The 24,018-nt window shown below is 37.3% G+C and overlaps 4 protein-coding genes across 5 annotated transcripts; 2 read left to right on the top strand and 2 right to left on the bottom strand.

The window, feature by feature from the left end:
* The first annotated feature begins 2,573 nt into the window (after positions 1–2,573).
* Positions 2,574–5,696, top strand: LOC149393074 (FRIGIDA-like protein 4a). Of its 2 annotated transcripts, none has more exons than XM_089616615.1 (3): positions 2,574–3,578; positions 4,395–4,570; positions 4,664–5,696. In XM_089616615.1, the coding sequence occupies exons 1-3, from the start codon at positions 2,687–2,689 to the stop codon at positions 5,129–5,131; spliced, it is 1,536 nt and encodes a 511-aa protein (XP_089472741.1). In that variant the 5' UTR covers positions 2,574–2,686; the 3' UTR covers positions 5,132–5,696. The 2 variants fall into 2 exon arrangements, with proteins under 2 accessions (XP_089472741.1, XP_089472742.1); XM_089616616.1 differs by having other exon boundaries at positions 2,576–3,578; positions 4,667–5,696.
* A 453-nt stretch (positions 5,697–6,149) lies between these two features.
* Positions 6,150–7,607, top strand: LOC149393075 (Ribosomal L18p/L5e family protein). The gene has a single exon (XM_089616617.1). The coding sequence runs from the start codon at positions 6,363–6,365 to the stop codon at positions 7,368–7,370; it is 1,008 nt and encodes a 335-aa protein (XP_089472743.1). The 5' UTR covers positions 6,150–6,362; the 3' UTR covers positions 7,371–7,607.
* Positions 7,608–16,954: 9,347 nt separating this feature from the next.
* On the bottom strand, positions 16,955–17,622 carry FDC1 (2Fe-2S ferredoxin-like superfamily protein). The gene has a single exon (XM_089617758.1). The coding sequence runs from the start codon at positions 17,620–17,622 to the stop codon at positions 17,191–17,193; it is 432 nt and encodes a 143-aa protein (XP_089473884.1). The 3' UTR covers positions 16,955–17,190.
* An 845-nt stretch (positions 17,623–18,467) lies between these two features.
* Positions 18,468–23,759, bottom strand: DOT2 (SART-1 family). The gene is made up of 13 exons (XM_089617757.1): positions 23,585–23,759; positions 22,688–23,445; positions 22,444–22,585; positions 22,281–22,347; positions 21,873–21,986; positions 21,629–21,725; positions 21,423–21,489; positions 21,251–21,310; positions 20,340–20,937; positions 19,786–20,201; positions 19,362–19,582; positions 19,182–19,266; positions 18,468–18,848 (listed from the first exon to the last, which is right to left on the bottom strand). The coding sequence occupies exons 2-13, from the start codon at positions 23,434–23,436 to the stop codon at positions 18,774–18,776; spliced, it is 2,691 nt and encodes an 896-aa protein (XP_089473883.1). The 5' UTR covers positions 23,437–23,445; positions 23,585–23,759; the 3' UTR covers positions 18,468–18,773.
* Between the last annotated feature and the right edge of the window lie 259 nt (positions 23,760–24,018).

The following is a 24,018-nucleotide window of genomic DNA, read 5'->3' on the forward strand; positions in this document are numbered from 1 at the left end:
TGAGCAATGCCATAGATACTTCTAGCAATCCACCTGAAATAAGTAAACGATATAATCTTAACATCTAGAATACTTTCGGAAAGAAGCAGTAGATGCATAAACGGATAACAGATAAGTTATAGATTTCGCCAAACTCTCAATGATGTTTTTATTGTCTCATTCAAATTCGACCTTATGCGCATTTCTAAATTTAGCTCAAAGGCTACGATATACAGGGCTTGTATCTTCACATCCAACACAAAACGAGCAATTATTTCCATTGCGTACACATTGACTTCCAAAGTATCCTTTTGGGGACTAATTCACTCAACTAGGAAACAGTTACACCCTAAATATGTCTCGTGAGAATTAATCATACCCATAATTAAGCACACCATTTGAGAGTGCCCCAAAATTATTCGGATAGATGCTTGAGCATGACTTCCTCACCGTTCGAAATCTGTGTGAAAATCATCTCGTTTTTGGTTCGTCAACTCACTTCAAAGATCTATCGAGCACAAATCAAGAATTAATTATGCACCCCTAACTAATTATATGTACAATATTTGGCACCGAGGAGAAACCATTATGAGCCAATTTCCCCAACATGAGTTTTGCCCTTCCATGTATCTTCAAATTTCATATGCGATTTCAAACCCTCTCAGTCTGATTGAAGGAAGCACCGTAAATAAAACATAATCGTCAATTTAATAGAGAATAACATGCTTGATTCCCATCAGAGTTTGCCGTTGGTGGGAGCACGAGAAATTATGATGTCCGAAATAGCCTCCACATTTACACAACCACAAACGTGTTTGACTTTCCGACTATCCCTATTTTTGTTTGCCATTTTGTAATAAATTATTGACAGTGAGGGATTGGGACGAGTTCACCAAACCCATTGTTGTATTACCCAAGTCCACACCGTAATCCTCTCCAAATTTAACCATTTGGTCACTCCCTAGAAAAATTATCAAATTCTCCTTCATGAAATTATTAGTAGCCCATATGTCCCTCCAAGTTTTAAAGATTGAAGTTTTTACCTTGGCATGTAAACAAGTGGTGCAAGACAAATTTGACTGTTACCATATGCTGCCTAAGTTTTGCGATCTAGGCCACGTTCATCTTTTTAAACTTACGAAATCTCAACCCACCACCATTATATATGAGTCTTGCACATTATATGTAATGGTGAATAAATATATTTCTTTATGGCTAACTTTGGTCCATCAAAATTTCATAGAGATCTTGTTGAGGTTTTGACACAGTGTATTGGGAAGTTTAGTGGTTGCTATAACGGAAATGCTTTAAACCACAATTTTGATGAAAGTAGTTCTCTCAAGTTTGGAAATAGTTTTCGTCATTCATCCCTCTAATCTTTCGTGCGCCGTTTTCTTTTAGACATCCAAACCTTTCCATTTGATTCCTCCTAATAAAAAGAGGGGTTTCCATGCGTTAAACGTCATTCTCACATAATCCCATGATGAGGCTTTCCTAAATACTTTGCCTCACATCAAAAGTATAAGTGTTGGAGAATATGAGCCCGGACTTGAGAATGTTAACTCTTTGATTGGAACACTTTTGATATTTCTAACACACTTCTAAATTGCATTGACATCCTCCTCGGTGGCCTGAAAAAAGAGAATGAGTGATTGACAAACAAGAGATGAGAGATACTCGAAACTATTCTCTAAATTTTAGCACCTTTGAAACTATTACGTTCCTCATCTCTAATCAATGACCTATTAAACACTTTCGAAACAATGATTAAGAGATAAGGGAAAAAATGATCAACTTGTCTTGGACCCCTGAGAGGAACTCATATTAAGAAGAATCGCGGTTAGAAGGTGAGCACACACATTGACTTATTAAGTCAGTTAATTTTCCCGACATCTCAAAGCTCTTGAGAATCGTGAAAATAAATCTCCATTCCAATTTATAGCAAACATTGTTTATATAAATTTTATTACCAATTATATATAAACTATTTCCTTAGATTTTCATCTTTCTATCTCTCTCAATTTGAATACTTAATTTCCAATCCAGACAAAATATTTTGGATAGTTACAAAATATAATCTTGCTCTTTAATTATTGCTATATATTGGGTCTTTATCAATAAGATTTAAATAAATAAAAAATTACATGGAATTTTACTATTTGAGTGACTCAATAAAAGAATAAGATGTGGACAAGCAAGCAAGTAATAATGATACCATATATGTCACTCTCGAAATGTCACTCTTGAAATATCTTGGAGCAAATAAAAAATAAAAATTAAAACCTATCAAAATATCATGCACTAATTTAAATATATATATATATATATATATATCATGCACTAAAGCGAACTTGAAGCGAGTGAAATAAAGGACATATCTGCGAAGCTCAATAAAACTAGGGATCAAAGTCGGAAACAAAAGACCGCCAGTGATTCCTATCCTGCGCACATGTGCGCACTCAACCCGCGGTGCACTTTAGATTCATCCCTCTCGTACAACTTCAAGTCGGAAGCCGCCTACACGTGTCACCTCGTAAACGGTCCACATCATCTTTGCCTCTTTCCTCGTCTCTCTCAACTTTATCCCTACATTCTCTCTCTCTGCGAAATTCTAGGGTTTCATTCTCTTCTCTCTCTCTCTCTCTCTGTCCATTTCTCTCTCAATCCTCCATTGAATTAGGCCACTGAGACCTCTCTATCTCCAACTATGGGGTCGATCCCCGATCCCGGCGAGTCGGCCGAGTCGACTCAGCCGAGCTTCGACGAGTTCCAGAGACAGACGTCGTTGATGACGAGCTGTACTTTACTCTGGAAAGAGCTCTCTGACCACTTCACGTCTCTGGAGCAGAACCTCCTGAAGAAATCCGAGGCACTGAAGCGCAAGCTCCAAGTCCTCGACGAGGAGACCAGGGAGTCCCTCGACGAGTTCGAGAGGCGCGAGGTCACCATCGAAGGAAGCGTCAAGATCGCCCTCGGAAAGCTCGAGGTCGCCAAGGAGGCTGCTCTAATGGCGGTCTCCGGCGGAGACGGCGACGGAGAGGTCGACGACAGCGAGGGTTTGCTCGCGAAGCTCAAGTCGTTTTGCCTGAGGATGGACTCGGCTGGGCTATGGAGGTTCGTTACTGGTAAGAAGAAGGAGCTGGACTCGCTCCGGGCTCAGATGGCCATGGCGCTCTCGGATTGCGCCGATCCGGCGAGGTTTGTGCTGGAGGCGATATCGGAGGTTTTTCCGGCAGACAAGAGAGGCGGCGGAGGAGAGCGTGGAGCGGATTTGGGATGGGCGTGCGTTCTGATGCTGGAGAGCTTGATTCCGGTGGTGGTTGATCCGGTGATCGGAAAGTCGAGGCTGATGGTGACTCCGACAGTGCGGAGGCGGGCAAAGGCGGTGGCCGAGGCGTGGAAGGCCAGCCTGGAAGAGCGAGGCGGGATCGAGAATGTCAAGACCCCCGATGTTCATACCTTCCTTCAGCATTTGGTCACTTTCGGGATTGTGAAGAAGAAGGATGTTGATTTGTATCGCAAGCTCGTTGTCGGCTCTGCTTGGAGGAAGCAGATGCCCAGGCTCGCTGTCTCTCTCGGCCTCTCCGATAAAATGCCCGGTTAGTTTCTCTTCTATGTTCCCGGTCGCTGTTTTGGTGCTTCAAAATGATGGATTATGTGCTCTGCTTTAGTGAATCGTAGTTAGCGAGAAAGCTCAGCTGGTAATATGCTAGTGAGGAAGTTGTTGATTGCTTTATTTTGTTGATGTGGGTTGTTATTAACTTAGCGTGTTTCAGTGGCTTCAAATGATTATTGGTGTACTTATTAAGTTGCAGAAGGTCCATGAAACTTTGAGTAGCTACTCTGTGTTCGATCAAAAAAAGTGTGGCTAGGTCGTTGGTTAATTACTTTCTAGTGGGTCGAGTTTATAAGAAAGGTAAACAAACATTAGTCATTAATACTCAATTTGGAGGATAAGAAATGTCTATTTACTTTTTTGGGGTTTTATCGGGTTTTTCCCGAACAACCACTCTTGTAATTGGCATTTGCAAGATCTTAATATATAGGTGTTCTCGTTTCAAAAAAAAGAAAGCTGAGTGATTTTAGGTTAGTATAACTATTTAGTTGAAGAAAGTCGACGAACCTTTGAGCAGCTAATATGTGTTTGATGAAAAAGCATGGCTAGGTCGTTGGCTAATTAGTTTCTAGTGGCTCGAGTTTACAAGAAAAGTAAACGGACCAATTTGGGGATATGATGTTAATACGACGTGGAAAAGATTTATTCTTAATGTCCAATATTATATTTTAGATGAAAAAAAACAATCCAGGAAATTCTTCACTATTTATAGCTGTTGGGTGATTCAAATGCTCTGCAATTGATTTTGTTCTCTCTCTAATGTGTTGAAATGCTGTCTCTGTGCTATATACATACGCAGATATGATTGAAGAGCTAATCAGCAAGGGACAGCAGCTCGATGCAGTTCATTTCACGTACGAGGTCGGCCTCGTCGACAAATTCCCTCCGGTCCCTCTGCTCAAAGCCTTTCTCAGGGACGCCAAAAAAGCGGCGACTTCCATTTTGGAGGATCCCAGTAACACCGGACGAGCTTCTGTACGTCCATTCTATTCCTCGATATGATTATACAGTTCATATCACGATGTCGTTATTTCACTTTTCACCTAATCATATCGCTCTCGGACACAGCAGCTAGCTGTGAGGAAAGAACAGTCGGCGCTGCGGGCGGTGATAAGGTGCATAGAGGAGTACAAGCTCGAGTCGGAATTCCCGCCGGAGAATCTCAAGAAGCGGTTGGACCAGCTGGAGAAGGGAAACAGCAGGACCGAGAAGAGGAAGCCCGCGGCGGGACCCGCCAACAAGCGGACCCGGGCCAACAACAGCGCCGGAGGCCCGATGATGCCTCCGGCGAAGGCGGGCCGTTGCACCAACGCCTACGTGTCCTCTTTCCCTCCGACCCCGACTTACGTCCGCTCATCGCCGCCCCAATATGCGGTCCCCACTTACCACTCGCCGCCGCCGCCGCCTCAGGCGATGTACCAGCCAGCAAACTCGTACGTGTACTCGCCGGAGCCACAACAGCTCGCCGGAGCTTACCCCGGAGCTCCGATGGCCTACCCGTACGGGATGGCGTATCAGCAGGCTTACTACCGATAGAGAATGACACGGAAAGACAGACGGTAACCACTGATATATTACTATTATTATTATTATTATTATATATATATGACCCCCCTCCAAAAAAAAAAGTTTTTTTTACAATGGTGTGTTTTGTAATCCCTAACCTTTTAATGGCTAGCGATGATGATTATATAATGGTGTGTTTTTATTTTTATTTTTATTTTTATTATTAAGATCTCTTGTAATATTTGGTCCCTGCATTTGCTGCGTTATCATGGGCGGGGAAGAAAAAGATCTTGTGTATTTTCTAATGTTGAACTTTAGTAAGGTTATTGTGGAAAGTATTTAGGATGACCGCAATATACCCCACCATCAATGTTGTCATGTTTAGTTTTTGTAGAAAAAAAAAAAAAAAACTTATCCTAAGAACTCTTCTTAGTGTTTCTGTATGTATGTGGGTTTCTATCTCGTTTCCCAGTACAAATATGCAATCTTTATCTTGAAGGGTTTTTAGGTTTCAAAGTCGAATAATTATCTTCGAGATTCTCCTCTTTATGTATAAAGGTTGAATGTCTAATAATATTATATATTTCTACGTAAATCGTGACATTTTCTAGGCTTTCAGATGCTGTGGGATCCGAAACTAAACTTGTTTTAATCATGCAAACTTTGTTTGAAAGCATTAATCATTTGGATTGAGAATAAGCGCGAGTAAAAAAGAGGAGTAAAAAAGAGGGCAATAATTATTATTGACTTCAGAGGGCAATAAATTTTGACGTTGAGAATCTTTGCCTGAAAGGTTAATTTTAAATTTAAACAACGGCATCTAAATTGAATGCGCTGCTTACAAGTTACCACCAGCTTGTATTGCAAAAACTCCAACAAAGAAAAAAATACAAAAGGTATAATTATTTGGTGAGTGATAGAAGTCAGATATATACTGTTTACGTACGCACATAGGATCAAAACAAAAAAAGAGGCTAGGTTCGGTTTCGCCATCTTGCAAAGCTGTGTTTTTTTTTACCTACATTAAATACAAAACACACTCACAGAGTCACAGTCACCGAGCATTCTTTCTGTTTCCTTTTTCTCAGTAATCCTCTTAAAATCTTGGTGGCTTAGTTTAGTCCTACGTTACTTAAGTGAACTTGATGCGTGAGAATAATACGGCGCACAGAACCAGCCATTGCACACCAAGTGTTCGATGAAATGCGTGAAAGAAGTCTTCTTTTTCAAAGTCAAACACACTTGATATATCACGGTCTCAATGATGTTCGTAAGGAAAGGAGCGAGTTTCGCTCTGAAGAAAAACCCTAATCTCTTATTAACCTCAACAAGATTTTCCTCCAAAATCTTCACTCCGTTCCCGGAAGACATCGAAAACCGTCCCGAAAACCTCCATTTATCTCCTCTCTTCCGCCGAGTTGATGCCCAACCAAAGCCGAGCAATGCTTTCAACATCGAGCTCGTCGACGACGAGTCATGGAGACTCTCTTCGTACCTATCTCAATCCTGGCACGAAGACAGACCTTCTCAGCCGGAGAAATCCCACGATGACGACGACGACAATAATATCACTCTGAGAGACGACGGCGAAAAAGAAACCCATGATCTCGACGAAATCGACGCAATGAGGGTCCGCGGAAGCCTCTACTTCAAGATCGAACGCGGATCCAAGGAATACGAAGATCTCGTGTACAACTTCCACGGCAGCATTAAGACGAAGAACAGCAAGAACAAGAGCAAGAACAAAAAATCTGTGAATCGAATCGCCGAACAGCAGAGAGAAGAAGAAGAAGAAGAAGCAGAGAATGTTTCGGCTTCCGATTCAGCAACGGAGACATCTTCGCCGTCGTCCTCGATTCTCAAGAGCAAGAGAGCCCCGACTTTCAACCAGCGCACTGAGGCGTACCACAAGCCGTTCTGCCTCGACATCTTCGTGTCGAGAGCGTCGGTGAGGGCTTGCGTGGTCCACCGAGCGACGAGCAAGGTCGTGGCCGTGGCTCACTCGATCTCGAAGGACATGAAGTTCGATTTGGACTCGCTGAGGAACGACAAGGCCTGCGAGGCGGTGGGGTCCGCGCTGGCTCAGCGGGCTCTCGCTGACGATATCCACGACATCTTGTACGTTCCGAGGAAAGGGGACAAGATCGAAGGGAAGCTTCAGATCGTTCTTCAGTCTGTGATCGATGGCGGGATCAACGTCGAAGTGAAGATCAAGCAGTGGAATCCCAGCAAGAGGTCTGTCTTCTCTCGCCCAGTCTATCAGCGGTGACGTTTAAGATTGATTTCTATGCACTCATTTGTACTTTCTTTTTCTGTTCGAGACTATCAGAACACGAATTTGAAGTCTTTAATCTTAAATTTTACTTGTTTGATAATCGAAAAGCAGTTTGAGTGCGTCAAAATCGTCCCGTTTCCAGCCGGTTTCAGTTAATGTTTGAAATGACTGCTGCTTCGATTTTATGTAGTTTCGCGCAAATATTTGAATTATTGATATTAACGGTTAAATTCTTCTTGCTTATTGACGAATCATTTTAATTTTCAAACCCAGAGGACTACAACCTAGTCTGACCCGACCCCTTTCACTAAAGGGTCAGGCTCGAGGAGTAAGGCCTCACGCCTAAGCTAGACCAAGCCCATGATCATCCACCTTGAGCCCTTAACCACAGACTCGGAAAATTCGACTGATCCGTGGTTGGTTCAAAAATAGAATTAGGGTTAGCAGCAAAGATATTGCAATATTTGTCACAAACCCTAAATAATATAACAAGAAAACATACCCTGGATCTCAGATTCAATATTTCTGCGAAATTTCCACTCACTCACCCAAGTGTATGTGTCGTTCAAGTAGTATATTGTACCTAAATATGAGTATCGATCCCACATAGACTAGCAAACACTAGATACATACAGAAACAAATATTTTGAATTGATTCCATAGTAATTAAGAATGAGATTTTATGAGAAACTAATTAAACAAAGACATTAAACAGTAAAAACACGTGAATTCAAATATGGGAAAAGCTAGAACTACGACTATGTTGGAGTTTTCGGACACGAATAAATGTATCTAATTTTATGGAAGCTAACCTCATTCACAAATCAAATATCGCCACTGTAACAAACATATGCAATTAACAGACTATTATCCTCTCGACATCTAATCCTATTAAAATAATTACACAAATTACGAATGAGACTTCAAACAGTTCCACCATCTCCGAGAGTTTTTTTTTTTTACTAACATAGGATAACAATGAATATTTAAATATGAGCTTGTTAATTTACTATCACTTGATAAGCAAACAGTGTTAGATAACAACTCTAATGTTGATCAAGCACTACAAAGCAGTAAGCATAATTTAATGAACCAATCATAATGTTGAAACAAACATGCAATTTTCTAATCTTTGTGAAACCTCCAACCATCATCAAATTCCGGCTTTAACGTAACCATACAAAATACTTATCCCATAATCGAATTCATAATCCCAAACAAGCAACCAATAATTAAACACAACAAAACGAGAATCGAAAGCAAAAATCACTTCAAATTTAATAATAATGATGCTCAACAAAAATCTTATCGTAATAAATTAAATAGAAAGAAAGAAGAACTAGTGAAGATTATGAAGATGCACAAGTCGGGTTGTCGATTTCTTGAAGCACCTTTTTTCTTTTTTAAAAGCTCACAATAAAACTAACCCAAACACTATCCTAAAACTCTAAACAAAGGGAAATATGAGTTTTTATGATGTATCTCGGTTACAAGATTATTCTCATAGCTATTTGGATGACATCCAATGATCTAAAATACTTTAAAACAAGTAATTAACGTGTCAGGATTTTGAGCCACCTCCGCAACATGCAACACTTAAGCGCGGCGCGCATGCATGAGAAGAACAGTGATGCGTTGACGATTTTCATTGCAGTGCACAAAAAGCAGCATAGTTTTTTTTTTTTTTTTCCTTCTTTATGAAACTTGGCATTGAGCGCGGGGTGGACCATAAATTATTCAGCTTCCCTTGAAAAGCTATCGTATGACTCAATTTGACCTCCAAATGCTCTAAAACAATGTTATATAGCTCGTTTAAAGTCATATTAATGATTTAAGCTTGTACCCTAAAAATTACCATGCAGCTATAAGAAACCATAGTAAATAAATAAATAAATAAAACTACAGAAAAACCTATAATTCGCGCTCGGAAATATGAGATAAGTGAATGTAAAATGCACTCATCAAATACTAAGTCAAAGATCGGTAACAAACCGACAGCTCTGATACACTGATACGATGTTGGGAATTAATTACTCGTGGCTCGTGTATTGGATATAAAACAAAAATAAAATGAACAAAAAAAAGCCAATCTCAGATACAATAGTGTTCCAAAAGCAACTGTTCATATTATATGTCAAACATAATCAATAGTAGACCAAATATATTCAATCAAGGCAAGCAATTAATGACAACAATTCATATTATGAAGAAGATTGAAAACAAGAAGACTTAAGTGCGGGGATTTGGACGAAACTAGGAGTAAAAAAAGGTCAATGGACTTTTTGAGATTTTTTTTAAAAAAGTCAGCAATAAGACCTTTGAATTTATTTTGATTTATGTAATTACCATTATACACTTATTGATTTTCTAATTATTTTTTGTAAAGAAAAACTAAAAAACCCTACACTCTCTCTCCTTCCTTCTCTTTCTTTGTTTCTCGGTCCATTGTTTCCCTCGTCTCTCTGTCACTTTGCCGTCGTCCCTCGTCTCTCTCCAACTTCTGGCTATCCCTCGTCTCTCTCTAACTTCGATGCCATCCCTCGTCTCTCTCTCACTTCGCCGTCGTCCCGTGAAAATGTGAAATAGTGTTCTTTCTCACTTCCCGGGCATTGTGACAATAGTGTTCCGTCTGACTTACATGGCAAGCACAAGTTTTTCGCCGCCGTCTACCTTTGTCCATCCTCTGTCGGGATCCCCAACATCTATTCCGACGCAACATTCTTTCACATTGACACTTTTTCGCTCTTTATTCCGGTAAACTGTTCAAACACTTTGTAGTTTTTTATTAGTTGAAGATGTATTTAGTCATTTCTTTACAGTGTTTGTGACCAACTTTATCACGACAGCTTCACTCCGACCCATATTTTGTGACAATGTTGGCAAGAGTAACCTTTTCGAGACTACTTTGTCCCGTAATCTTGACATAAAAATTGTGACAATATGATCACGAAACTAAATAATGCAGTGACAACATACTCACGAAACAACCGAATACAATAACAACACTGTCACGAAACGAATGAATGCAGTGACAACACTGTCACGATACAAAGGACTTTAGTTACAATATAGTCGTTGAACGCTATGAATGTCAAAACGAGAGAGTTCTCAATTTCCACGCGATTTGATTTTCTTCGGGAAAGAAATACAAAATGACATGTGATACAAAGCATGCCTAGGAACTGCCCAAAACAAGTTTTTCTGAATAAGTCTTTCTGATTCAAGGTCATGCCCGTCTCTTTTTCGAAAGCGTCCAAGTTGCCGTGGAAGATGAATGAATACCCTTCGTCGATATCTTCTTCTTTGATCTTGCGTGTGAAACCCTAAAAACTAGAACATTAAACATATAAAAATTAGACCATTAAACACATTAAACATATATGATTCAAACATATCCATTGAGAGTTTTGTGATAACACTGTCATGGAATCCATGAAGTTCTCGACATTACTGTCACGAAACACATTGAGTTTGTGACAATATCGTCACAAAACCCATGTTTGAGACATCAGTGTCACGAAATCCATGAAGTTCTCGAAATTACTGTCACGAAACAAATTGAGTTTGTGACAATATCGTCACAAAACCCATGTTTGAGACATCAGTGTCATGAAATCCATGAAGTTCTTGTAATTACTGTCACGAAACAAATTGAGTTTGTGACAATATCGTCACAAAACCCATGAAGTTCTCGACATTACTGTCACGAAACACATTGAGTTTGTGACAATATCGTCACAAAACCCATGAAGTTCTCGACATTACTGTCACGAAACACATTGAGTTTGTGACAATATCGTCACAAAACCCATTGAATTTGAGACATTATTGTCACGAAACCATTCAGTTCATGACACTCTTGTCTCAAAACCCATTGAGTTCGTGACAATTTTGCCTCGAAATCACTTGACACCCGAACAATATATGTCATGAAATAACAACTTGCATCCACAATTTCATGTTAGTTTTACATAATTCCAATCGATCAAACAATGCACAAATTTTATGAAATATAATATGAGACAAGCCTAAACAAATCAAATTTTCACAATTTTTTTTTAAACCTACAACATTATTAAGAATAATTGTTGTGCTTCAAACTGATTTGTCAATGAACATCAAAACATGAAACTAATAGATATTATTCACTGAAAATTCCACAAAATCCATAGAATCCCCAGTCAAAATCAAACTAATAGTTTCGTCAAACACAAAATCCACAATAACATCAAAAAAATACTGGTCGGCGACCAGATTTGTATTTTTAAGTTTAAACGAATTCTTTTTATTTTATTTTATCTTTAAATTTAAATATAATCAATATTAAAATGATAATTTAATAAATCAATTATAATTCGGAGCTCCTATTGTTGACTTTTTAAAATAAGGTCATTGGCTTTTTTTTATATCAACAACAAACGTGTACACACCTGATCAAGTGAGCGTAAGATATTGAATGTTTAAAAACGAGAAACCAAGTGTTTATTTATAAGCCTTGAATTTGAAATCTACATTTCTCCACAACCAATGTGAGACATTTTCTTTACGCACTAAAATTCTTTTACCACTTATTCAAAATAGACATGAGATCGGAACAAATGTTCATCGTTGACTACAATAGTAGTTATATGTATGTCTCATAAGTTTGGGCTCATTAATTGGGCCTAATGAGCATTTAGAAAATAATGGGGAGCATTTAAAGTTACAATATTCTCAAGGCTTGTCACAAAACTATTTTTTTATCGGGAAAATTAGTAACTATCTTGAAATTGACATTGAATTTCCTAAATACCTCTCACATTGCCTCACGAGCTACATATTCAAACAAAAATACACTTGAGATTTAACACATACTACATAAACTTAAAACTTAAATTATGCTCCGTTTTTGCAAATATTATATTCTCTATTATCGTCGGCAAGTCTAAAACATAACTCGGTTTTTTAGTTAAAGACGAAGGAGTCATGACATATTATGAAATACACAAATGACATGAAGTGTTCTCATAATAAGAATAATAAAGTGAGATGTCTTAAGAAATTTTTTTAAATAGTGATAATCTAGGGAAGTTCACTTTTTTAATCTGGTTTTGTGTAGATTCATTTCTCATTCAAGTTGAAATAAGTTTGGGACAAAATACATCAATGCAACCACAAATTTGAATTAAATGCCCGAAACCCATGTAGAAATCTCTTCATTTGCATATTATACTTTTTTTTTTTATGATTCGATTTAATTCCATAAATAATCGGTCACTTTGGATTTCATTTTATTCACCCTTCATAAGTGTTAGTGACTACAGTAATGAATAATATTAATGTTTGACCTTTTCAGTCATTTTCTCTTCAACTCGACTATTTGTTAATAAGTCTAGTCCCACTCAATGATTTGCGGGCAACAAAACAAGTTGAGCTTATTCGATTATCGCATATCATTGATTCGACACGAAACACGATTACGACGGCCACAAATATGATCCAACTAACACGATTACGAGTAATAACACGATTACGATCCATTTAAACACGATTAATATTATATATGTAAAATTATAAATTTATAACTATAAACATAAAATTATAATTATAAACATAAAATTGATATTAGAAAATATGATATAATAAAATAAAGTATATTCGTATAAATATCAATTCACGTATGATAATATATAGTCTATAGTATACCAATTGACTTAACCCGAGCAATAAGAATCAAAATTCATATCGAGCAATCAAAATTACTATAATATCATAATAACGTATTAAATTCAATTTTATTTTATTTCAGTTTTAATTCAATTCATATCGAACAATCACGATTCACAATCACAATGACTATAGTTTCATAATAATGTATCATATTCAATTTTATTGAATTTCAATTCAATTAAAGTCATATTGAAAAATAACAATTTAAAATTGACTATCACAATAACTATTATCTCATAACAACGTATCATATTCAATTTTATTTTATCTCAATTCAATTTATATCGAACAATTTCAATTCACAATCACAATAACTATCATCTCATAATAATTTATCTTATTCAATTTTATTGGATTTCAATTCAATTCATATTGAAAAATCACAATTTAAAATTGACAGTCACAATAACTATAGTCTCATAATAACGTATCATATTTAATTTTGTTTTATTTCAATTCAATTCAATTCATACCGAACCATTACAATTCAAAATCACAATAACTATCATCTCATAATAACATATCATATTCAATTTTATTTTATTTTAATTCAATTCAATTCACAATCATAATAACTATCATCTCATAATAACGTATCATATTCAATGTTATTTTATTTTATTTAATTCAATTCAATACACAATCACAATAACTATCATCTCACAATAACGTATCATATTCAATTTATTTGATTTCAATTCACAATCACAATAACTATAATCTCATAATAACGTATCATATTCAATTTTATTTGATTTCAATTTAATTCAATTCATATCGAGAAATCACAATTTAAATTTAACTATCACAATAACTATAGTCTCATAATAACATATCGTATTCAATTTTATTTTATTTCAATTATAGTAAAATGACTTATTACCTCCATTTGCTTTCAAATTCAATATCTAATTTTTATCCAAATAAAACATTCCCTCCATAATATTCCCTCCATATTCTCCATAACATTAGACTAATATTTAGATTTGATATCCCTCCATAAAATTCCCTCCATATTCTCCATGAAACTATAAATAATTAGACTAATATTTAGATTTGATATCCCTCCATAACATTCCCTCCATATTCTCCTTAAAATTTCAACTACCTATTTTGTTTACTTTTACCCTTCATTATTTTCCCTCTTTTTTTTTTTTTTTTTTTGATATTTTGCCAAATTTTTTGTGTGAAACAATAGGAAAAGAATAAAGGAAAAATAAAAGTATTAGTTAGCCATGTGACTCAGTATCGATGTATCGGAAGTTAGTGTAAAAAGAAAAGGGACAATTCTAATCTTATGACTAATATGTTTTTTTATTAATATATCGCATTTAATTGAGTTCGAATGTCTAAACACGGTTAAAACACGATTAAATACACATTTAACACGACTATTAAACGGTTTAATTTAAACGGTTATGGATCTGTAAAAAAAATAAACGGTCGGATTTGGATCTAGATTTCAAACACGATTAATAAATGGTTGGATTTGGTTCTAGCAATTATTTATGCAAACACGATTAACACGACACGATTACGACACGAACACGAAATTGTCATCCCTAGATGAGCCCAATTTATTTATTTATTTGCATATTCACCAGCAAAGATGAAGTGATATTTGATTTACGAACTCCATATACATGAATCAGGAAACCTGCCATAAATGAAATCATGCTCCTAATAGAGTGAGGTATTACGCGTTTAATACAAACCTCGCATATAGACATGTCAAAGAGCAAAACCATTCATGTCAGACTAAAGGTAGGCTAATGGAATGACACAAACCGGGATTTTGTTTCAATCTGGTTCTGGTTCAGGTTCTGTTTACGGTTTCAAAATTATTTTACGGTAATGTTTATGACGCCATAAATTCATGTACCGTTATGGTATTATTCATCAAAATCTTTTTTATTTTTTTTATTAAAATGATATATTTTAGGCTTTTTTCCGTGAATCGTGCAGAAACAAATTAGAAGAAAGGTTCCGTTTCAATTTGACCGGAATTCCAGTTTTTTTAGGGGGGACATTATTAGCCAATGATACAAAATCGATATATATATATAATATGAGGGGCTGGAGAAATAAGAATCTGTTATGCTACTATATAAACAAACTCCGGAATTAAATAAATATGGGTAACGTTGATCGTGGAATTCGATCCCACGTCCTACCCGTTGGAGGAGAAGTGATATTACCACTTGCCTCAAACAAGCTTGAGCCGAAATTCCAATAGTATTGTGATTGCAACATTCTGTTCAGTCACTTTGGAATTCCAGTTTGGTCAGAATGGAAATTCCATTCTGTCCAATAGCCCAAGTCTAAGTTAGACCCCTATTCACCTTAGAGATTAGATCAATTATAATTTTATACTTGGTTGAAAAATTAAAGAAAATATTGTTATATGAGCAAAATAAAAAATAAAAAAAAATATCGAAGTATAAATTCGAGTTTTTTTTTCTTTCAAACTTTCCTACATTACAAGAAACTTCGGTTTGATGAAGTGATGACCTTCTGCATAGTATCTAGGTGGAGTTCAGGAAGTTCAGTCCAAATTTTTTTAATTTTTGTTTCTAGAGAAGGTAGAAAATTATGCCGGTTTTTATGTAATGAGTGATAGTTTTTTAACTAAGACCAAAGTTCGCCATGTAGAATACAGAAAATAAGATTCACTGGTCCCGCCCCACCCCATATTTTGCAAAGAATAGGACTCTCGAAACCATAAAAAAATGCTACCGGAAAATTTTGAAACGGTCTTTCACAAGACTTTCATATTTTTAGTTTCTTTTTCATTTTCCATTAATTACTTAAATTTAAAAATAACTTACATCATTAAAAACATAAATATAAATTTAAAAATACTAAAATGGTATTAAATAGAGCTGAACGAGGATCATGTTCCGTCTCACTTCTCGGATTGTACCGGAACAAATCCCAATACCGTTTTTTTTATAATATGGTTATCCTAATACCTATTGTCAAAGAGAAATTTCATTTTTTAGACCTAAAAACAATGAAAATATCAAGATTAGACCCATTACTTTAATAATATCTGAAATTAGACTTTTGGACACTTTTCGGACAAAAATGCCATTGAAATTCAAATAACCCATATTCCTCTCATTTTTAAATCCTCTTCATCACAATTCTTGTCACATTCGAATTGGTTGCGCTAGGATTAGAACATTCGGTGGTCGAGCTCACCGCTGAGCTCGTGGGTTTTGGAAACTCGTCGGAACGTGTCGGAATCCATCGGAACTCGTCGGAACGTGTCGGAATCCATCTTTGGAGGTGAATTTTTTTTTTTTTTTAAATCTGGGAATTTCCGATGAAGATCATTGGAATCCTTCGGATTCGGTCGGATTCTGATGATCTTCATCGGAAATTCCCAGATTTAAAAAAAAAAAAAAAAAAAAAAAAAAAAATTCACGTCCAAATCTCATTCAAATCAACCTTAAAAAAATAAAAAAATTCACCTCCAATTCGGTCGAATTTGGTGTGGTGGACGTTGAAACTCGTCGGATTTGGTGTGGTTGGGCGTCGGAATGGGGCTCACGTCGGATTTGGTGTTCTTTGGTGTGGAGAGAAAGTGAGAGTGAGAATGAAAGAGATGGAAAGAGATGGAGAGGTGATTTATTTTGAATTAAGGGTATTTTCGTCCAAAATTGGTATAAAAGTCCAATTTTGGATATTTTTTAACTAAGAGGTCTAATTGAGATATTTTCATAACTTTTAGGTCTAAAAAATGAAATTTCTTCAAACCCCTGATAAACCGTCCATGAGTTCCCAAAAGCAAAATAACACATGCCCGTATATCAAAAGGTGTCTAATTATTCCTCGAATGGAATACCCAACAACAAAAAACCATCTTTCATAACCCAAAAGAATCTTTTGATTGAATTTGTTCCGCATACGTTTTCCCCAGTCTGAACTTGATCCCAAAAACATCACCGGAACATCCTCCCATTTCATCAACTATCTAATATAAAAACAACTCTATTCATATATTTATTCCTCAAATACCATACCAAAAACAAAAACAACCCATGTCAAGTACCATTAAAAAAAAAAAAAAAAAAAATTAATGATTCAAAAGTGGTGAGGCTCAGTCGTTGGCGGTGGCGAGTTGCATAGAGAGCAACTCCTCTTCGGGGATGGTCTTGATGTGGCAGTCGGAGCGTGGGTAGGACGCGCAGAGCAGAGCGAATCCCCTCTCGACCACGTCATCGCTGAGCATCCCGTCGCTCTGGTCAACGGTGCCTTTGACCAGCTTGGCGGGACACGTCATGCAGACTCCGAGCTTGCAGTCGTGTGGGACCTCCAAACCCGCCTCCAACGCCTTCGAAAGGATCGTCTCGTCCTCTTCCACTTCCATCTCCACCGACCGTCCCTCGTGCTCCACCACCACCTTGTACGCGCGCACCGCCACGCGCCGGGACACGCGCTGCGTTCTCACATGCCTTGTTGCGGCGGTGAGAGACAGGCGGTGATGTGGTGGCGGTTGGAGTGTTATCGGTATCAACCGAAGAGAAGCCATTTTGAACTTTGAAGAGAGAAAAAAAAATATAAGAGAATTAAAAACTCGAGTGAAGTCTTTGTCGTGTGAGTCCAACTGTGTGGTTGTGTTTTTGTGAGGATAAAGGGCTTTATTTATATTTTAATTTACCTGAATGATTTTAAGTCTATGACTCGGTTATCTAATATTTGTGGGTTCGTGAAGAATTTAACTAAGACGCTGATTTTGAGAGTGCCATTTAATTTCTTTAGATAATTGACTCCTTGTCCTCATGATTAATAACGTATGGTTTGGAATAAATAACTACTCATTATAAGAACAAAGGTTCATAACATCAATGCAACAACAAGCGCACGAAAATGAAGGTGGTTATTTTGTATCAATGGTAAGAGAACAATAAATATATAAAGCTTAAATTTTTTAAAAGTTAAATATATAAAGCACTTAAATTACTGTCCGCTTTGATAGATTGGTGTTGCTATCATTTTTTTTTTTTTTTTACCAGACATCATCATTGAATTACGCAACGAACTTTCGCTGATACACCTCTTTAAAATGTATCGAATCCAATGCACAAAATAAGTTCATTTCTTGAATTCAACTTTTTTTTACTTTTGTGCCTAATCAAGTTAGGAGTCCATAATCCATATTCGAGACCATTTGAGGCAAAACCAAAATTAAAAGGAATCAAAACTTCAATTCTATGTTTGAAATTTTCGACACTAAAACAAGTACTTTTGGTTTGAAACAAGTGTACTCGTAGAAGTTCACTACTCTAAAAAGGCCAAGAATATTCGTTAATAAAATTAACCTTCTTTAAGAAACTCCAAAATTCGTTAATTAAAAAAAAAATACCAAAATTTAAATATACCAAATTATTTGATCCGTCATCACAATCATTATATTTCTAGCCAGGAAAAAGATTGTGCTTCTCAAATTCTATTTAGGGCTGGAATTCTAACGGTTTCAAACATCAGAAAAAAGAACCAATACTTAAGTTTTTTTTCTAAACCAAAAAGTAAGAATTTAGCTCTATTTACAGTTCTATAACAATAGGGCAGCTCGGCTTTCCTATTGCGAGTGCATAAAAGTGTTTTGTTACTCTTTCTTAAAAGCTGCCAACTCCGAACTTACATGCGATCATCGGCTCTAAAGCTCCATCAACAAACTCCTCAAGCCTTAGACTTCTTTGAAGGCCCCAAATTTGAAGGCTCGGTTTTGCGCTTTATTCCAAGAAAATGTTCAACCTGGAAAATTAATACATATTATAAGCAAAACCCATATTCAACCGACTCGATCTTTTTTTTGTTACCAGCGATCTATATTGTAAATAAATTCTAAGCTACACATATAAAAAAAAGTCATTTAACTACTTTGAGCCTGTCTGACTACAAACGCAAAAAGGCCCTGCAAAATTTTCCAGACAATCTAAAACCCGTTCTAGCATTTGGTGAAGAAAACTCAGTTATGACGAAACCAGAGAACAAAATATGCCCTCGTTGAACTTCGTCCCAAATGTTATCTTTTACTTTCCCATAATGAAGATGAAATATGCAAAACATCTAGAAGAGAAGACCAACCTTTCTATCACCAAGCATGGGAGTCAAGCCCCCAGGGAGATCCTTCTCAACCGTAGCGTAACCGCTGCTTTGGTCACTGGTTTGCCTGAGAAACGCAAAGGGAAAAAAGAAAATCATGAGGTTTTTTTTTTTTTTTTTGCATAAATAATTTAGAAAATCTGGTGAGTAATAACTCGATACCCTGATTTGACATGACCGCTGAGGACAAGGTAAGGCATCTTCAACTGAGCCTGTGCTTCCCTCATCCTCTGGACAGACATCGATGGCGTGTCAGAACTGTTCATCTGTTTCAACTTCAGTTCTTCCTGGAATTGCTTTATTCGCTTTTCTTGTTTCATCTTTCCCGGAACCTTGCCATGAAACTTATGCGATATATCCCTAAACGCTTCCTTTGGAGTCAACTGTCCAAAATAAAAAAAATATATACATAACGGAAATGACGGCAAAGCAATACCGACACCAAAAGGGGTCTATTTTCGAAATGAATTTATCGGTATAGGTACCCGCTAAAACTTGTTTATTTCACGAACATTACTGTCTTACTTCAAATTGATAATTGGAGATGATTAAATGTTATGTGTAGCGGATAAAGATGAACACTTACAATTCGCCCAAATTCATCTGTCCTTTCGATGCGGATGTCTCTTTCGTGGTAGATGAACTCCTTCGAGTCCCTTTGACGGGTTTGGTGTGCCCTCTTAGGTTCATCCTCGCTCACAATTCCAACGAGTTTGCTCTTCTTTTTGTCCATATTTCTGCCGCCCCAGTCAACGGTTTCTTTGAGCGCCCCTCTGTCCTGAAGCAGCCTCAACGCACCCGATAATCCTTTTCCAACCGCGGCTTCATGAATGATTTCATCCGGAGCTGCTTCTTCTTCCGGCTCAATACTAGGGTTTTCTTCCATCTCAGCGTCTTTCACTTCAGACCACCCACCGGTCTCGTCTTTGACTTCCTCTTCAGAAACTTTAGGCTCTTCAGCTTCTCCCATAAACACATCCTCGTCATCATGCTTTTGTGTTTCTGGAAAAAGGAAACAGAGAATTCAATTATATCCTGTCGTAAATGAGTTGAAACATAAAATATCCGCAGAAACAAACTGGACAATGATTCAAATACATTAATTGATTAAAAAAAGAAAAAACACTCGTAAAAGATTACCATCTACAGTCGGGAGACTCCAGACATATTCTTCCATCTCGGAGAGGACAACCCTGTTTCCTTGCGAATCTGGGTTTTGTTCGGTTTCGGTCTGAGTGGTGGTATTTGCGGTGGCGAGGCGTGCAACGGCCTCGGCGCCATAAGGTGTCTCCTCTTTCTTCTTCAAAGCTATTTTCCTCGCTCTCGCCAAAGATTTATAGAGATCATCGTCATCGTCTACAAAGCCATCATCTTCCTCCGGTTTGACAAGAGTTTGTTCAAGTCGTAGTGTTTTTGAGGCATCGTCTGCTTTAGCATAAGCTGTCTGATATGCTTTGTCCCTCTTTTCAGCCTCGGCTTTAACCTTTTCCTCTTTCAAGGTCCGTCTCTTTGCATCGTTACGGGAACCCAGATCGCCAACACCGAGCCCTGCAGAGACTGCTTCTGCTTCAAGAGCATCTATATCTAGCTTGTCCTTCTTCCGTAGTGCTTTCTTTTTCTTTGGCTTTTTGAACTTGAGCATTTCTTCAGGAGTAAAGTAATCTGATGACACTTTTCCAGCCACATTTAGATCTTCTGGCAGACTTTTTGTAGCAGCACCATTTAACCGATTACGCATCTGCCCAAAAAGAAAACGAGAAAAACTCATTATTCATACTCTAAAGAGACACGCCGATATGCAGAAAATTAACTCCATAGTAACTTCAACACAAACAGTCTATACCATATACTAAAAGAACGATAAAGTGGAGAAATTTCCATGTAACATAAACATACAAGAATGGACGAAAACCATACTATGATGGAAGGAGAAGAAAACAGAATCTAGCAATGGAAATACTTGCAAGACTTGAGTCGAACGAGAAGCTTGAGCAATAAATCAATTCTTTTTTCGCTATAACAAGCTTAAGTATAAGCGAAGGAAACAATACCTCTTCAAGTCTCTTCTCTGCTTCAACAGCAACGCGCCCTTTGTCATCTAGAGTTATCCCCTGAGTTGAAGCATCAGTACACAAAATCAGCAATAGTTGTACACTTTCACTTATCAGAAAGCAACAGTAAAATAAAAACTGGGAATGAATTTATAGCAAGTGGAGGAATAACCTCATTTTTGTCCGGCTCGTCATACTGTGGAAGCATTCTCTTCTCTAAGCTTGGGTCATCATTAAACCTAAACACCAGAAAGTGAATTCACAATTTAGCTAAAGCATACAGCTTAGTCAATCAGCAGCATTGGAAACATAAATTATAAACAAGACTCGTGAATTATGCTCAGCAGTTATAAGCAACACAAAAGAAAATTAACTTACTTATCAACATATGTCCCTCCTTTCTTCTTTGCTGCTTTATAAGCATCATCTCGCTGCCTTTGCTCCCCAATTTCCACATTCTCAAGCATATCAATCTCTGTCACATTGAATAAAGCTCTTACTATCTCAAGATAAAATAAAAGCTCTTACGTTTTTAAAAACAAATTACTCTGATAATTTAACAGAGGAAATCATGCATCACAAGGGAACTAAATATTCATCACACAATTTAAACTTGTTTCACCTTCATTAATGTCACCATCAGTCAAAATATTCTGATCTTTGAGAGTGAAAACAACTGCACCGCCTTCAATCACTTTGTCAATCCCATTTAGAACTTTAACCCCTGCAAGATGATCTGCATAGGATTTAAGGACTGTCAGTGCCAAACTAAAATAAAAAAGAGAAAAAGGCCATATGAGATATATTCTTGTGCTTACATCAATAAGAGAATAAAATGGCGAGCCGCATAAAATATTTGCGCTCAAGTAATGTAGACGTGGAAATAGCAACATTTTCTAAGAAAGCACTTGTATACGGAGCTTTAAATTTTACTTTCTTACCTATCTTAATTATATCTTATCCCAATTAAAAATTTAGCAATTAGATAGCATAGAAGAATAAGAAATTAAAAGTGAGAAACAAGTCTTACTATGTTCGGCCGCCTCTTCATCATCATCATCACTGTCGTCATCACTTTCTTCTTGAACAATGTTGTCCTTGAAAAAGAAAACATAAACTTAACATGAGATGAAAGTCCACCACTTCAATCAGTATATGGACACAAGAAAAAAGTCACGAACGGATGCACTAACCTGTTCCTCGAGATGCTTTGACATCTGCCGAGCTTTCTGTTTTTCAACATTCTTTTTAGTCTCAATCTTCCGAATCTTACTGACCCATGAGAGCATGTCTGATCCATCTTCAGGTTTATTCTTCTTTCTTTCTTCCTTCATCCTAGAATAAATAGCTAGCAAGTATAAGACATTATTAAAGGAAAAAAGAAAACTCAAGTATTTAACACCTTTCATTCACTAGATTAAAGTAACAATTGCTTACCTCAGAATGCGATCCTCAATCTCCGATGTGGTTGGACGTGCTTTACTACTTGGCGACCCATTAGAAACTTGTCCATTCTCGGGATATCGGGACGCCTCATCGCGTTTAACATCCCTATCCTTCTTACCACCATTGTCACTCTCGAGCTTGGTTTTACCGTTGTTTCTCACGTCCTTGCTCCGATCATGATCTTCCTCCGCGTTTTTCCTGCTTGGCCGATCCCTCGAATTCTCTTTCTCTTGATCCCCATCTCTCTCCTTCTCTTTACCTTTATCTTTCCCTCTCTCCCTCTCTCTATGTTTTTCCCTCTCTCGCTCTCTATCTCTCTCACGCCCTCTGTCCCTTTCCTTGTCTTTCTCCTTCTCTTTCTCCTTTTCTTTTTCCTTTTCTTTATCTCTTTCCGAATCCCTACCCTTGATGATCTTCTCTTTTCCTCTATCTTTATCCCGCCCGTCCTTTTCCACGTCTCTCTCTCTTTCTTTCACCCGATCCTTCCGGTCTTTATCGCGCTCTTTGTCCCTATTCCGTTCTCTGTCGTGATCTTTCTCTCTGGCCTTGACATCTCTGCTCCGATCTTTCGAAACCTCGTCGCCGCCGCTCCTCCTCGATCTTTCCCGTTCTTTGCCTCTGTGATCCTTTTCTTCGCCTCGATTGCTCTTCTTCCGGTCCTTCCCGCGAGCCGGAGAGTCGTCCCGATCGTCTCTCTCTTCACGCAGTTCATACCTCGACTCAGACTGTTCCATATCCATTCAGAAAACCTATAGATTATAAAATTTGTTTGAACGAAATCAGAATTTTGCCCTAAAATAAACCTAACTTACAAACTAATCGATAGTAGCGCAAATTCCGAATTCTAAGTTAAGTTACCGAACGATATATATGTATGTATATACTTACGATGGAAATTAGGGCTGACGAGGAGAAAATATGGGCGAAGAGCGTCCGAGTTTTCCGGCGGCGGAGCGCAACGGAGAGGGAGAGAACAAAGGTTTTGAGAAAAGAGAAAGAGATCGAGAGAGGGGAAGGATTATAAAGAGAGGGTCGAGAAAGTGTGCAAGGGCATATATTTTTGGAATTTCTCCTCTTAAATCCCTTAATATTCGCTCTCTATATCTCTCTCTCTCTCTCTCTCTCTCTCTCTCCACAAGGGCGTCTTTATTTATCAAGTTTCATTCAAATTTAAAGGTAAAAATCAAATATAATGGGTAAGTGTGTTATTTTTGTTATATCCCGCTTTAATATATATTTTCGAAATGTTTTATGATGAAATAGAGATTATTAAAAACAAATAATTAAAATAATAATTCACTTTAAACAAATAATTATTAGAC

Source organism: Urtica dioica, chromosome 6 (assembly GCF_054948205.1).
Source record: "Urtica dioica subsp. dioica isolate 48M chromosome 6, U.dioica_male_clone48M_v1_H2, whole genome shotgun sequence".
In the NCBI taxonomy this organism is placed as follows: domain Eukaryota; kingdom Viridiplantae; phylum Streptophyta; class Magnoliopsida; order Rosales; family Urticaceae; genus Urtica; species Urtica dioica.